At 39.9% G+C, this 16,129-nt stretch overlaps 2 protein-coding genes across 2 annotated transcripts in view; both read right to left on the bottom strand.

The window, feature by feature from the left end:
- Positions 1-191: 191 nt before the first annotated feature.
- SYT10 (synaptotagmin 10) overlaps positions 192-16,129 on the bottom strand; it is a 54,636-nt gene continuing 38,698 nt past the window's right edge. Inside the window, exons 4-7 of the mRNA XM_036889614.2 lie at positions 9,034-9,154; positions 7,011-7,182; positions 4,480-4,609; positions 192-1,952 (exon numbers count right to left, since the gene is read on the bottom strand). Of these exons, the coding sequence (XP_036745509.2) occupies positions 1,881-1,952; positions 4,480-4,609; positions 7,011-7,182; positions 9,034-9,154 (495 nt within the window). The 3' untranslated portion in view covers positions 192-1,880. The remainder of the gene's footprint in view (positions 1,953-4,479; positions 4,610-7,010; positions 7,183-9,033; positions 9,155-16,129) is intronic.
- Positions 12,808-13,230, bottom strand: LOC118914560 (40S ribosomal protein S20-like). Its single transcript, XM_036889615.2, has one exon. The coding sequence runs from the start codon at positions 13,198-13,200 to the stop codon at positions 12,808-12,810; it is 393 nt and encodes a 130-aa protein (XP_036745510.2). The 5' UTR covers positions 13,201-13,230.

Here is a 16,129-nt window from a genome sequence, read left to right on the forward strand (position 1 = left end):
CCAAAGGGAAAGGGACTGGGGAGGATGGGTGGGGAGGGAGGGATAAGGGGGAATAAGGGGCATTATGATTAGCACACATAATGTTGAGGGGGGAGGAATGGGGAAGGCAGTATAGCACAGAGAAGACAAGTAGTGACTCTGTAGCATCTTACTATGCTGATGGACAGTGACTGTAATGGGGTGTATGGGGGGGACTTGATGATGGGCGGAATCTGGTAACCACAATGTTGCTCATGTGATTGTATATCAATGATACTAAAATAAAAAAAAATAAAATAAAACATAAAATGTTAATGTGTTAAATATTTACATCTTAAAAACAGGAATGCCATTATTCTGAGAGATGGCAATAAACAGAATTTCATGGCTTTTCAAAACTTTTTTTTTTAATGTTTAGGAGTAAGGTATTTTACTAAAATCAAAATTTTATAATTGCTGATAAAATGGTCTCATTCTAATAAATGTGTTTTTTTATTCTAAGTACAAATTTTCCTTGCCCTCTTTTTTGGTTCTTAAACCTCTTATCTTGGGATCAGCTTGAAATACGTCCTCGCCATAGTATGTATCTCAGAAGTAAGGTTGGGGTCACTCAATATAAACACCTCCCAGTAGAGTCCAGAAATGAGAGAATAAAAAGTTGACCTGATTTAAAAGAAAGTTCGGTCATGTAAAAACATTTGCATAGTTTTTACGACTAGTGGCCTGATCCTTGATCCTTAGGAAGGCAAAAGCCTCTCATGAAAGGACTGTGGGCCTGGGCCTTTTAGAATTATTTGTTTATTAAATGCTGAAGTTATATCATTTATGGTGTATTTCTATAATTTGCTGAAAAATAAGTCATCCTTTCTTTAGGAAAATACCCAATTCTGATCATTAGCTTCCGATTGTGTTTAAAAGTCACCATCACTGTGTGCAATCTAAACACAATGAGCAGAGACATGTATTGTACCTTTGGTGTCTGTTAGTACAGTCTATCAGAAATATAGGATCTACATGACAGCTTCATGTCACGAAATACACACATCACAGTACTTCAGAACACTGAAAAAAATGAACATCTGATTCTATTCACTTAAGAATACAAATGCTACATTTGAGAGTAAGACGATTCGAATTTAAAAAATATCAGTTCAACTGTTGAACTGATGGACCTAATAGAACATTGAGACAGTATAAAATGGTAGCCCAAATGGCTCAACCTCCACTTTCCAGCTACTAAATATTACTTCTTAAATTTATAATCAAAACAGTTCTTTAAATTATAGCTTTATCTGTATGTTTTAAAGAACAAGCTTAAGACCCAAAGTTTTGAGGAGAGCAGAGGCCAAACCTCACCAAGAAAAGAAGCTACTGAGGGTGAAAGAATATATTATCAGGGAAGGAATGTTAAGTCGATCACACAAGGATTTAATGCTGTGTAAGTTAAGTTCAAAATCTCCATTAAGGGTTATATAGGATCATGTACACAACTGGAAACGAATATACTCATAACAAAATCAGAACCATACACAAGTGACGTACTACTTTATACAACAGCAGCATAAACTCTCCTTAATTTCAGATAAGTATGTATTCTTTTTAAAAAACGTATTTCTTTGCTTATGCAAAGCATTACAACTTATTAAAACACTGTTTGTGCTAATAGGCATATGACATGATTAAAATGCCTCTGTCAGTAAGGACCATTTGTATTCAAGTAAAATATGTCAAGATGTTCAAAGTTAATAAACAGGACAAGAAAGTAAATGAAAACTTGCACAAGTTTTTTTCATTATCACGATACATTTGAAGTGAGGAAATCACACCTCCACTTCTTTTTTCTCTGATTTGACGAGAATGTGATCCTGTGTCCTTCGCAGGATGGTTTTATTTTGGAGGCATTATGGTGTGGAAGGCGGTTTGGGAGATGGACAGGATCCTTGACTATCAAAACTGGTTGCCCGGCCAGGTAACTGAAAGAAAATAGTTTCATAATGTATGATCTGGTTAAAAAAAAAATAAAGTGGGTCATTGCTGCTACCTTTCAAGAGTGAATATTCACCCATGATATGCAGGTCTCTGAAGAGTAGACAGAACACCCCCTGCCCTTTAGGGTTCACCTTCGCAGCATGAGGGGCACCAACACTGCACAGAGGTGCAGGCAGCGCACGGGGCACAGATGGCACGCTGAGCAAGCCTGTACGGACCACTACTCCTGCCTCAGCACTCACTACATGTGCTATGCCAGGCGTTTAGTTCTTGCGGTACAAGAATGACTGGTTTACTAGGGCGACAGCCAGTTGCTAGGTGAGAGCAAGAAGGCTTAAGACACAAGAGTCGGCATTCCACTTGTTCGAAGGCAGGGAGTGATTTTTATAGGGGCAATTCATGAAATGAGAGGGACTGAGTTTGGCAAACAGGAGCCATGAGTGGTGAAAAATAATTCCTCACAGTCCCTAAATATTATATATATTTAAAAAGTTTGATTACCACCGAATAAACTTGCGATTATCTAGGTAGAAGTAAGCAGATTTTCTAAAGGATGCTTTAGTCTCTGTCCCATCAACTTACCCACTTTTTGAATAACTGCTCCCTTCTTATTTAAATCCCTGCTCCAGGTAACAGAACATAATTACATGCTCATCAGTTTCCCACAAGGCAAAATCCAGGCAGTTCTTAGGTGTCTAGCCCATATGTTCTGTTTCAACAATGAATGGAGGTGCAGGAGTTGGGAAAAAGGAGCTCTTTGCTGGAGAAAGTATGTCTACATAATTTTTTAGTCCTGTTTGTCCTCCGATACACCGCTGCTAGAAAAATACCTAGGATCTTCTTCTGATGGCCGAATTGTGGCTTATTCTTCCTGTATATCCTGCAGTGGCTGAAAGGGGCTCACGTGCTCTGCCTGTTCCATGGCTCCCCTTCGCCAGACAAATGGATAGCTGCTTATCAAACAGTCGTGAGTAATTATAATATGCCTTGAGTCATGTAACATGCCTGTCCTTTCATTAGATAAAAGTTCTTGCTCACATTACCTCATTTATCCCTACGTCATTCCTGCAAAGTCTGCCGGGATGTGTATTTCTATTTTCATTAATTATGGAGAAATAAAAACAAAGATGAGAACTAGGGCAGGGATAGCAATTGTATAATAAGTATAGACTTTGGACAATACACATCACCAAAATGATACACAACCTTCCAGAGACTAGTTGAGCTATTCAGAGAACGCACCTGCTTATACTTACGAAGCTCTCTAGGGGATGGAGCCACGTGAATGTGCATTTGTGTGTGTGTGTGTCTTTTGTGATTTACATGAAATGATGAAGTGAGGTACAGATTTGGAGCATAACTGTATATAAACAGATATCTAATGATGACAGTTTACCTCTGTCATCTGAGCATGAGATAGTCATCAAAGGTTCCCTGTAATGTTCTGAGTATCACAGCCAAGGTCATATTTTGTGACTATGCTGAGCATAGAACCTGGGCCCACTGACATTTAGTTAAGCAAAGAGCCTTGTGCTAGGACAAGAAGCAAAATCTGACCCATGGAGAGATGGTAATACACCATCGATTCTTATTGAGTTGCATAAATTCCACCATGTACCACACACCCTTGTGGTAACCAGCATTACCTCTCAATTAATCAGGTCATATAATGACTCTGTGACTCTTCCGTGGCTCCAGCAATGTTTTTGGAAAGAAAACCATTTCTTCTGGTGGATGGAATACACACTCAGTTATTGAGCAGATAGACAACTTCACAGCAAAAAATCCTGATAGAAATGGGTGTTGATACTTCTTCTGGTTCATATAACTATAAATATTAGCTGTAATCAGAGCTACCACTGTGCCATACTCTGTGTGAAGCACTTAATATTCAGCATTTTATTTAGTTTTACCCTACGCATTTACTATTTTTACAGAGTAACCGAAATGTGGAGCGGTTATAGGAACTTGTCCAAAGGGATCTCCCATATGTAAGTCACCAGCTTTGAACTCTGGCAAGCTGACACCCTCATATTTAAAAAAATTTGTGAGCACCTACTTCCTGACCAGAGAAGGGGGAGATATACCTGCCACCTTACACAGATGAACTGTATCAGGTGGTGGCCACTTCTACTGGGGGATTCTGGGGGAAGTTCAGTTCAGGTGAGGTGGCTGTTTTCAGAAAAGAGAGACACCGAAGTTCCCAGTTAGTAATGAATTTAACTCAATTTCTCCACCACCCATTGATGGAAATTTTCAGGCTGTGCAGAGAAAATAATAGACTTGAAGTTCTAACAGGCTTACAGTCCAAAGGACTATAAACTAGAAAGTTTAGTGGTCTTTAAGTTCCAAGGCACACAGAACTTTGAATACTGGATGATTAGAGTCTGTGGGACAAAAACAAGAACAACATCCGTTTTTTTAAAAAAAATAGGAAAATATATAAAATGCTCAAGAAACGTTAGCAGGTAAATAACATAAAAAGATAGTAAATGTCAATCCCAGAGTTACCTCCAGCAAGGGGTGCCAATGAGTGATTGGTTTTCGGTGATAGGCCAGCATTTCGTTCCAGTGGTCTCGCCCGAGACCCTCAGCGTCCAGTCCTGTTCTACAAACCCCGATGACCTCATTGTGTCCTACCCTGTGATTTGGAGAATATTATGCTTTTATTCCAACATTCACAAATGAATGGAATTTCACACATCTGAGTATAATTTTAAACATATGATTAGAACAGTAGATTTTGGGTCAGGTTCTAAATGATTTTTCAGATTCAACTACTTCAGATCAAATGGAAAATCTTAAGTAAACAAAAACTTACTAAACAGGATCGGCGTTCACATAGGAATTTGTAAAGGGACCACACTCAAACCATTTTAGTGCCCTGTAATTTGAGCACACGTCACCATAGGAAAAGTGGGGTGACTGAGAAATGCCAGCTGGGCCTTACCTACATGGTGAGTTCCTTCCTTGCAAGCAGTCCTATTAACGTTAAATGACGTAAATCAAACCTCATGCTTTCCATGAGGCTTAATGTTTTATAATGATGCTTAGATTTCTCACCAAGAGCTCAATACCCACTTGCTTATATAAATCACCATGTTTAATCGACTCTTAATGATATGGCAGCGAACATCACTGCTTGCACACAATTAAACAGGCAGGGCTGAGCTCAGTACCATGGCATCTGATGCAAACAACATTCCTATTTTCTGCTCATGTTCTGTTTTCACAGCAACAAATCAAAATAATAATGATAGTTAATATTTCTGAGAGTTTATCATGTGCCAGACACTGTTTAAAATAACTCAAATGTACTCAATCACTTGATTCTCACACCATGACTATGACTATTATTATCATCAACTCATTTTACAGATAAGAAGCTAACCATCCGGAAGTTAAGGGAGCTGCCTGCCTTTACACACTTAGTAAGAAATAGAGGCAGGATTTGAACCAAGACAGTTGAGTCACATATACAGGTGGAAGGTTACTTCTCAAAAACAGAATGCAACTTACAGGTATTTCTATAGGGTTATTTTTGACAGACATCTCTAAGGAGACTTTAGAGATGGCTTTGGGACATTTCATTTCCTTCTTCCTGTCACTGATGGAGATATGTATGTTTAGGTCATTTTCTTCAATATGAAGTTTCCTAAACTAGCATATTTTTAGAAATATTTAAAAAAATTGTTCTGTTCTATATACTATCAGGACCCATTTCCCTACAACTGCCTGGTGCCATTTGCTCAACTATACCGGCTGCAATCACTGCTATGAGAAATTAATAGGAGCAATCTTTTGATAAAGCAGGACAAGGGCTTCCAATAAATACATTACATTTTTAGAGTTAGTAATTTCAACTAATTCAAGATTTCTCTCTCTCCCTCTCAACAGTAATAGTAGTTTTTCTTGTAAACTGTGATATAAACCAATTTCAAACAGATGGTACAAATCAATGTACCTTTCAGTGTTCCATTTTGCTAGCTCTGAGCCAGAGGAAAAACACATTAATTTCTCTAGATTACAGGGTCCTAGTCACCATTATTTTCATGATGTCATAAAGTGGACGCTCTTTTTGAGTGTTTGCACCTGTGTGTTCTGTACCATTTGTGTTGTCCTTAGAGCAGAATTAATGTTGTAAGGCACTGTCAACATACTGTAGACAATCAAGTGAGTTCAGCATATAGTATTTCTTTTATAAATATTTATATTTATAAAAGTTTATAAATATAAAAAACCAAACAACTAAGGAAGTCTGTATGTAGCAATGGGCAAATAAGAGATAAGAACTTGTAATGGGCCAACCATTCAGAGGAAGAGGGGGTGTGCAGCCGAGGAAGATGGAGAAGTGGTGACTTGACCAGAGCTGCATAGTGTGGGTGGGCTGAGATCCACAGGGTGACATTCCTGACAAGGGTAGAGCAGGAGGGTGAAGGGAGGAGCTGCTGCAGGAAGAAGCTTCAGAACTGCTCTTGGGGTTTGCAATTTATTTTATGAATGGAGAAATGACTCGAGTATGTGAGCTGGAAGATCTGTCCACAGAGCAATGTCTTAAGACTGATAGGAAAGCATCAAGGTTGTACCCCTGTGGCCACTATTCACTTCCCACTCTTACTACTCACTGACCATGGTTCATATTATGCTAACATTTTCCAAATGGGAAAAGTGAATCCCAAAGGCTTTACATAAGTTGCCTTTCCACACAGCTAGTTATTGGTAGCGTTCGGGCAAGAATCGTGGTGTTCATATTCTAGCCCTGTTGGGAAAACAAACTCCACGGATTGGAGCTTCCCAACAGTGTTTTCTGTAATGGATTCTGTACTCCTTCTGCCCCATGCTTTCACCAGCCCCAGAGGTCCTGCCCTTCAACTTATGAACGACCTCATCTGGAGAAGAAAAAAGGAAACATTGTAACATGGGAACAAATGGATTTTGAATGAGTAATTTTTCTGTCCTCCAATTTAACTTCACCACTGTTGTAGCATAACCGGTCTGCATCTGGCTACATGTGCTGCTGCTCTTCAGGGACACACACGTACCTATCGTAATCCATGACCGCGATGGAGAGGCTGACCTGGTCCACATTCTCCGGAGGGATGTCAAAAATAATGGCCTCGTTGTACACAGGGTTCAAGGTGTTTTTCTTCGTAGTTGTTTTCCTCTTTTTTAATCTTCGACCCTCACACATCAGAGACACTTTGACATAAGGATCTGGGAGTGGGAAGGTAATTTCATGAAAACGAACGTAATAGCACAGAGCATAAACAAGGCTGTAGTTAATTATACGTAAATAAGAGAAGGGTGTAGTAGGCCCTTTCGTATTACCAACTTTAAATTCAAAGACTTACTTGGGGGCAGTAGATTCTCTAAGATGTCTTCCTTTAAATGAAAGAATTTATATTGAAAGAACTACAAAAGAATGAACTTGATCTTATCATTTTTAATACAACAGAGAAAGCCCACTAGTCTATCAGGAGCCCGTGCAGAGCTGCCTAGGCCTCTCTTTAATAATGGGAGTGAGGCCTGATTTACCCTTGGCCCCCCCATTTTGTCCCTGACAACCTTTCTCTACTAGTGACAAGGATAATTCACTGGATCCACAGTTGATTCACAAACCTGTTCTGAGAAAGGTTCTGAGAGAGGAGATGTTCTCCAAGCAGCACTCCTCGATGACAAGCTTCATATAAATAAAAAGTGATCTTGTACTTAATTACAACTTTCATGCTGTTTACCTCTCTTTAATATGACCTCTTTGACATAGGGTAGAATGAACAGAATAAACAATAATTTGCAGAGTCTGCTGTTTATCTTAAATTTTTCAACATTTATTGACCTGAGATATTTTTACCAAAGTAAGTGTGGAACTGACTGACTTTCTTTCTACCTTTATATATCAACTACATGTTCCAAACTTTAAGAAATGAATGGGTAATTCATACCATAGCTTAAAAATGAGGATGAGAAAGATGTACAATGAGGAGCCTCTGTTGCATCTGTCCGCGTACCTCTCCACCCCTTAGTTTTGTGCACCACAGCAGTATTTCTTTATGCAAATATTAGTAACATGAATATATATTCTAAGATTCCCCTTTCTTACATAGAAGAGAGCATGATTCCCGTATTTATTTTTGCACCTAGTTTTCTTATTCACTTAGAATATCCTGGAACTCTTTCTACACTAGGACTTAGAGTTCCTTCATACCTTTTGTAGTGCAAATTTAGTTTCTCTGCTCTGAACCAAAAGTTATAAATTCCTTCCCCATGTCATCCTTTATTGTATGTCCACTATCACTTCTTATGTTTAATTCAATGAATGCCTCCTAACTTCCCTACTCTGTTCTTACCATTTTTCCTTCTACAGACCTGTGCCAAGGTTCACATATTAAGTTATGAACAACCTTCCAGACTGTAGTGATTTAAATGAAGGGATAAAAGAGCATGATGTACTTTTACCTCTTCATTCAAGTTAGCATAAGGGAAATTTCCTTCAAGAATGTCTTTAGGAAAACTTCAAAAAATATTCATTTACTTAATTATTTCTTCCAGTCCCTTCAAGTTGCCCAAACTTTTATTCAGAAGGGTATTAAGAATGAAAATGAAAATAGGGTCTTGGAAACTTGTTTGCAGATCAGGTGAGGGAGATAAATTCAGCCTTAAGAGGTCCTCATATGGCTTTTACTCACAGAATAATGCAAGTTCTAAGTGAGTAGCTTGAAGTCCAAGAATCTTCCTTTATAAGCAACTGACCAGCTGGAAGTAGTGAATTAAATGGTAAATTACATATTTTTGAGAGAGAACTAAATCAGTAGAGAAAGAGATAAAAATAAAATCCCAAATTCGGAGTCAATCTATTTGATAAGATCTTAAAGAATGTCATACTGATAACATAATCAAAGAGGTGATTTGGAGCCCTTAATTTGGCAATCTCTTTTTCTACTTTCTTTTTTTCCCATTGCAGACCAATGAACTCAATAATAATTTAATAGCCGTATATAATTTTGGATCCTTGGAAAATTTTATCTGGGAAGGTATCCTCCCCCCACTAGCCAGTTGTGTCCATACCTGATGAGCCAGTGATGTCCATTGCCTTCAAATTTCTGCACTTGATGACTGTCAATGTCATGCGTCCAGCAGTTGGCAAATAACACAGGGAAAACATGATTTCACCCAGGTCTATGCTTTCCTAGAAAGGCAATCGGTAGTGTTAACAATGTCAAACATCAGATAGTGAAGACAAAATATAATTGAAGCTGTTGAGTGAAAAATCACTTCAATAGATTGTTTGAATGTCACTTTAAACTGTTTTAAGAATACAGATAACATTACAAGTAAGCAGCTCTAAACAGAGTAAGAAAGGAGAGCATAGCCCAGCTGCTCATTCGACGTAACCATTTGTATTTCTTTTTTTTTCTTAATTTTGGTATCATTAATGTACAGTTACATGAGCAACATTATGGTTACTAGACTCCCCCTATTATCAAGTCCCACCACATACCCCATTATAGTCTCTGTCCATCAGTGTAGTAAGATGCTATAGAATCACTAATTGTCTTCTCTGTGCTATACTGCCTTCCCTGTGCGCACCCCCCACATTATGTGTGCTAATCATAATGCCCCTTTTTCCCCCTTATCCCTCCCTTCCCACCCATCCTCCCCAGTCCCTTTCCCTTTGGTAACTGTTAGTTCATTCTTGGGTTCTGTGAGTCTGCTGCTGTTTTGTTCCTTTAGTTTTTGCTTTGCTGTTATACTCCACAAATGAGTGAAATCATTTGGTGTTAGTTCATTCTTGGGTTCTGTGAGTCTGCTGCTGTTTTGTTCCTTTAGTTTTTGCTTTGCTGTTATACTCCACAAATGAGTGAAATCATTTGGTGCTTGTCTTTCTCTGCCTGGCTTATATCACAGAGCATAATACCCTCCAGCTCCATCCATGTTGTTGCAAATGGTAGGATTTGTTTTCTTCATATGGCTGAATAATATCCCATTGTGTGTATGTACCACATCTTCTTTATCCATTCATCTGCTGATGGACACCGAGGTCGCTCCATTTGTATCTCTAACAGGAGTCTCGAACTCAGTACACTCAAAACCAGACTGCTGATGCCACGCATTCCCGATCATGTCCCCAGACCAATTCTTTGGTAAAAGTTTTTCCCAAATCAGCTAATGGCATCAAAATTCATCCCTACGCTGGAGCCAAAATCGTGAGGAGTCATGTTTTGTCTTCTCCTTCCCTCCCCCTACACATCCAGCCCATGTCTTGTCTACACTACCTACAAAATCTATCCCAAATCAGTGGCTTTCTTTTCAGCTCTATTGCTACCATTCAAGTCACTATCACGTCTTGCCAGGATTGCTTCATTAGTCTCTAAAACTGATCTCCAATCTCAGAAGCAGCCAGTGATCACTTATGAAATGCAAATCAAATAATTTCACTCTCCAGCGGAAAACAACTATACTGGAATAAAACTCAGACTCTTAACCCTGGCATGTAAGTAGGGTAACTATAAATCCTGGTGTATCTGGGAAATTCTGGGTTTACACCTATGGTGCTGGTGTAATAATTAAAAATGTCCCCTTCAATTCTTAAATATGTCTTTGGACAATGCATTTTAAGGCCCTGTGTGATCTGGGCCCTACCTATCTCTTTTTATCTCTTGCCTCCCACCCAGGTCACTCTGATGCAGAAATAAAAACTTCTAACTCTGTTATTTAAAAAAATGAAGTTTGTTCCTCCCTTTGGCCATTGCATTTTCTTTTTTTCTCTTTTCACTTTACATGGCTGACTCTTCACCATGAAGAATTTAGCTCTATCACCATCTCTGCAGTGAGGCCTTCTCCTTTTCTAGGCTTACCACACTCACCAATCCTTCACAGTTTTCTCATAGCACTCATCATCATCATTAGAAATTATCTTTCGAATTCATTTTTTGTTTTCCCAATTCCCATATGTAAGCTCTAGGAGGGCAAGATTCTTTCTGCCTTATTTTTACATTCTACTGAAATGCCTGGTACAGAGCTGGGTCTCAGTGCATTTTTTAAAATACTTTTTTAAGGAACAAAAGGATTACTTATTAATCTAGGTTTAAAACTGACCTGCTATGTTTCATTTATAAAGTAGAACTGTCCACAGAACACTGATATAGATATATTTGCTGTCAGTGGCTGCATAGATGGTGGACACATGAAAATGAGTGTGAACAATGCACATTTAGGATGCTTCTTGAGGAGTTTTTACTGCATTTTATCAAATTGTTCCCGGTAAGACAGTTTGTGGTAGATTCGATTTTGGGAGAAATAAGTTGCTATGCACCTAGGTCTGTAGAGCTAGGTTCTTAAAAATTATTCAAGATAAAACTTAGTATTTATGGGACTTATTCTGTAGTTTAGGTTCTGATTTATGTAATTTCCATTTCTTCAGGGTCTAGAGGCAGTACAGCCTCTGAATGAAGAGCATTAACTTTATAGTCAGTTAAACCTGGGTTTGACTTCTGTCTGCTACTTTTTAGTTGTGGATCTTAGGAAATTTAATTAAGTTTCGAATCTCTGAAACTTTATTTTCTGATGAGGAAAACGCCCATTCCACAGTGGTTTTAATCATTAAATGAGATAATGTCAAGAAAGCCCAAGGCATTTAACAGTGACCCGCCCAAGATAAGGGGCCCTGTTTTGTTCGCTGATGTATTGCTGTGACATGGAGTGGGGCCTAACACGTCTCAGGGGCTCAGTAAGTACTGGATAGAGGAAAAAAAAAAAAAGAATCAAGGGGAGCAATTATTATTTTTCTTGAGAAAATTTGTAATAAGTAATTATTTTAAGACAAAGGTATATCCAGCTGGGTCTCCTCTAGGCTGTTGCATGGCTGTCGACCCACGTGCCACCAGCACAGGCCTGAGCAGAAACAGGGAGAGTGCATCCTCCTGCTAAGGATTCACTCTTTTCATGGCCGAGAAATTACTGAATATTATTTGTTAGGCTCACTGGTAGGTTCTGTAGCCGCCAAGACAGCCACGGCGTGATTCTGCCCCTGAGGACCTCAGCTGAGAAGGAAGAGAGTAGGCTGGAAAGGGCTAAGAAAATAAGTCTGAATCCTATATTTTTATCTGATGGTTCTCTCCTTGTTTCTGTCTTTTCCCAAGTGTTTCTTTAGGCTGAGCACACGGGCTGGTTCTCTGTCTGGCAGCGATGCCCTGTCCTTCGCCGAGTATTTCTCCTTCCAGGGACCATCCGTAAGAGTAGGCATATTTTGCTGCCAACTGGTAAAACTAAGGGATCTGTTCATGAATGGAGAGCAAGATACCAAGTTCCACCAAGAAACATGGTGGGATGATGATGGAGAAACTGGGGAAGAAATAGGAGACGCCAGAGGTGAAATGTTCAGAATTTGACAGGTGCTGTACCACATGCAAACGGAGCAAAGTACCTAAACGGAGACCTCTAAAGGGACTGACCAGTAAATAAGACGTGTCTTACAGGTCTGACTGATGTCGTTTTACACATGGAACAGTCTGTGGAAGTAATTTTGCTACTTCTACGGGTGTATCACAGGTTTACTGGCTCAAAGGAAGTTCGCCGTGTTTGGGCCGATCTCTCAAAGATTCTAAAACGGATCCAGCTGCAACATCACTTCGACTCTGTTACTAACAGGGACTGGGAGATATAAGCGGGGTGACTGAGGAGTTGACCGAAGTACTGGCCCGAAGAAACTGGAAGCAAAGGGCATGATTAAAGGACATTTTTTGCACAGCTCTGTGTGGCAGACCAGTTGGCTTTTTGCCTACCACAGTGGTAAGAAGTCTGCTTAGATTTTTTAACTCCACGTAGTCAGGAAATTTTTTTTTAACTGATAAGCGATTTATTAAAAAGGTTGATGTAAGCATCTGCAATGGTGACTCCAACCTCGACTCCTGGCTCAATACTGATGGACATAATCTGCTTGGCCATCTCAGAAGGACCGTGCAGGTCAATGAGTCGCTTGGGGATCCTCATCTGAAAACGATCCCAAGCTTTAGGACCTTCACCACAAGGTGTTTTCCTTGTAGGGATTCTCAGAGTCTTGGGAGGCATCCGAACCGGTCCTTTCACTCTGAGGTTCTTCTCCTTTGCACCTCTTATCAAGTCAGCGCACACCTTCTCTGAAGACTTCACGTGGCGGCTGGTCAGAGTAATTCTAATTCGGTGAATCGCCGCCTCCGGTTCCACGGGGGTCTTTCCAGTATCTTTCAAAGCCATGGCTGCGGCGCGGCTTCCTGACCCACCTGTTCTTGGCAAGAGTGAATGAACAGCGCTGAGTCGGGTGCAGGAGCCGGGGGACCGCAGGTCCCCTGCAGCCACCACCGCGTCTTCTTCAGAGAACTCAGGAATTTTAAGGAAACTAGAGTAAGCTGGCTGGTAAAAAGGAATGCAGAAGATGCATACAAATAACTGCAGAAGTCTGATTCTTCATTAGACTAAATAAGACTGCGAAGAACTGAAGGCGCCTTCCTGCTTGAAAGGGCAGAATATGCCCTAAGGCGAACACCAGTGCTTGTCAGCTTTTTAAATCTGGAAGCGATTTAAGATATGATTGTGAGAAATAAGCATCACGAACATCAACGGCTGTACGACCTTAAAAAAGCGTCTTATGATGTAAGAGCAGAATCTACATCTGGGAACCGGTCCTCCGAGCTCCAGTGCCCACTAATTCCCAGCACCCGCCACCAGTCTGGCCCTGCGTTGATGGGCAGCTCCAGGGTACAGTTTGGGTTTGAATCTCCGCCTCTTCTCTGTCTGCCCCAGACCACTGCAGTTCCTAAGGCGGTGCTTGGTCTCGATAAGCTGAACCCTCTAGTGCTCAGCAAAGAACAAGGCAATAGGCTGAAAGTTCTCTGAACATATCACATAAATATAATAAAGCATGCAGTAAAATTCTCTCATATATATATATGAGAGAGAGACTAGATCATTTCCTATTCAGCCCCTTATTTACCACTGCTTTAGACAAAATTCTAATGAGAATGTTTACTTGGTATATCAATCTACTACAGCAAGTCAAAACTCACATGTGGAATGTGGAGATGAAGCAACTAATACCAGTAAATTTGGGGAATGAAGCCATAAATGACAGATGCAAAGACACAATACGTATCAAAAAGAAGCAAATATTCTGAAAAGGATAGCAACCTAGAATCATTTTGTATCAAAGAGAACTAACACTAACAATGCCCCAGGAACTTAAAAACAACATTTTTTAACAGATTTGAACACTAATTAATATTCAAAATGATGACTCTGAGTTATCAAGCTGAGGAAAAATAGCCTATATATTCTCGTTAAGAATATAGAGACATGTGCCCTGTGTTTTAGAGTTATTTTTAACCAAAATCCTTAAAATGTTTGAAGTGGTAATTTTAGCTTAAAATAAGAAAGGTTTTGAATTTCTGAAAAAAAATTTTTTTGTGGGTAATCTCCTTTAGTCCAATTCTATAGAAACATGAACTTCCCATATTAATCTTTGAAAACTCTTGTATCTTTGGGCAAACAATCATTTGAAAGCTGGCTGTAAAGTCGAGGGTAGATTGTTCCATAAAATTTCTTTCGGGTAGGAAGAACTTTTAATTCATTTTCATACACACCGATGGATTCTGTGGGACTTTCACAGTGAGTGTTCTGACCCCATGTACTGTCTCTCCAAAGTAAAAATGAGCCATTTGAAAGATGAACGAATACGCCAAGAGTTGCCTTGCACAATCCAACTGAACTAAGGGCAGATCAAGCTATACCGGAGGGAGGGTGAGGGAGGGAGAGGAGGCAGGTTGCAGGCTCCATAACTAGATGGTATGAAAGCCAAGGGAGGCCCTCCTGGAGGGAAATAATCATTACATTGGAGCTTAAAGGATTGAAGAGATTGTATTTCACAGGGATGAAGAGAAAAAATGTGCATACAATGATTCATACTCAGAAGTAAGAATGGGCAGTTGTGTTTAGAAATAAGGAGTTTGGGGATGGATTGAAGGAGGTTTAAGATGTAGTTTGCTTGGTGGCTTCTGTGGGCAATCAGATCCAGAAGTGTTGGTGAGAGAGGGCGGGCTTGGCAGAGTGGAAAGGGCATAGGTTCCTGGAGCAGGAAGATAGGAATTCAAAATCTTGCATCTTTCCCATGCTGGTTCCCAAGGACAGGGCAAAACGACAGGACCTCCTTGAATATTCAAATACACTGTAATCACATGGAAAACGGAGATAACGTCCGCCGCACAGGGGAGGTAGAGGAATTGTGCATGCAGAGTGCCTGGCATGAACAGGCTCAGCGAATAATGATCGTGGTGACACCACCACTTGAAAAGTATTTCTTTATTTTGAGTAGGTTAGATTAGGGTAGAAAAGACAGGAGTGGGGCCCCTGAAGTTTACAGGTGCGGGAAGAGGTTGGCTGAAGAAAGGTTGGAATTCAGAGATATGTTAGGAAGTAACGATCTCGTTAAGACTTATTGAAAAAAAAAACAACCTTCAAACAATCGGTTGCCATGGTGGCAGCAGTCATCACAACTACTTAACACCCTAAATGCAGCCTGCCTCCCCCATTTCCTAGTTGGTAAGAAAATGCACGGTTTTCCTCACACTGTTAAACAATGTGTTACTAGATCAAATGAGCGGCTTCATCAAATTACTCGTCCCTCATCCGCCTGTTCCCAAATGAAGCTATTGTGAAATGCAGACCCAGGGTGTGTCTATTGGAATCAAACTAATGTAAAATAATCTATTTCTCTTTGACCCACACCTCCCATCTGCCTGAGAAAATCATGGCATTTAACCTTGGGCAACCAACTTAACCTTACACGACCTCAGTTTCTTTCTTATAACATGAGGGTGCTCAAAAAAGTGAATTAGTTTATTGTCTAACTCTAATATTTTGTAATTTTAAGCACCAGTATAATGAGGATTAAATAGTACATACAGATCAGACACATTGAGGGTGTCTGGAAAGGCCGCTTTAGAACTTGTTTGCTACAGAACTGGTGGAGCCTTCTTGGAAAGACCACAAAGGAACAACTGGTGCCGAGAGCTCAATTTCAAGTTCAAGAACAAGTGGTCATAAAAAAATGGCTATTACTTAAATTTCCAGCCATTGTGCTAAGTGAGAAAGGTTGCAGCCTGTAGGGCAGAGAGCATCAGGGTTGATCTGG

Source organism: Manis pentadactyla, chromosome 14 (genome assembly GCF_030020395.1).
Source record: "Manis pentadactyla isolate mManPen7 chromosome 14, mManPen7.hap1, whole genome shotgun sequence".
Lineage (NCBI taxonomy): Eukaryota > Metazoa > Chordata > Mammalia > Pholidota > Manidae > Manis > Manis pentadactyla.

Coding starts and splice junctions, on each gene's coding strand:
- LOC118914560 (XM_036889615.2), bottom strand. CDS start 13,200: ATGGCTTTGAAAGATACTGGAAAGACCCCCGTGGAACCGGAGGCGGCG.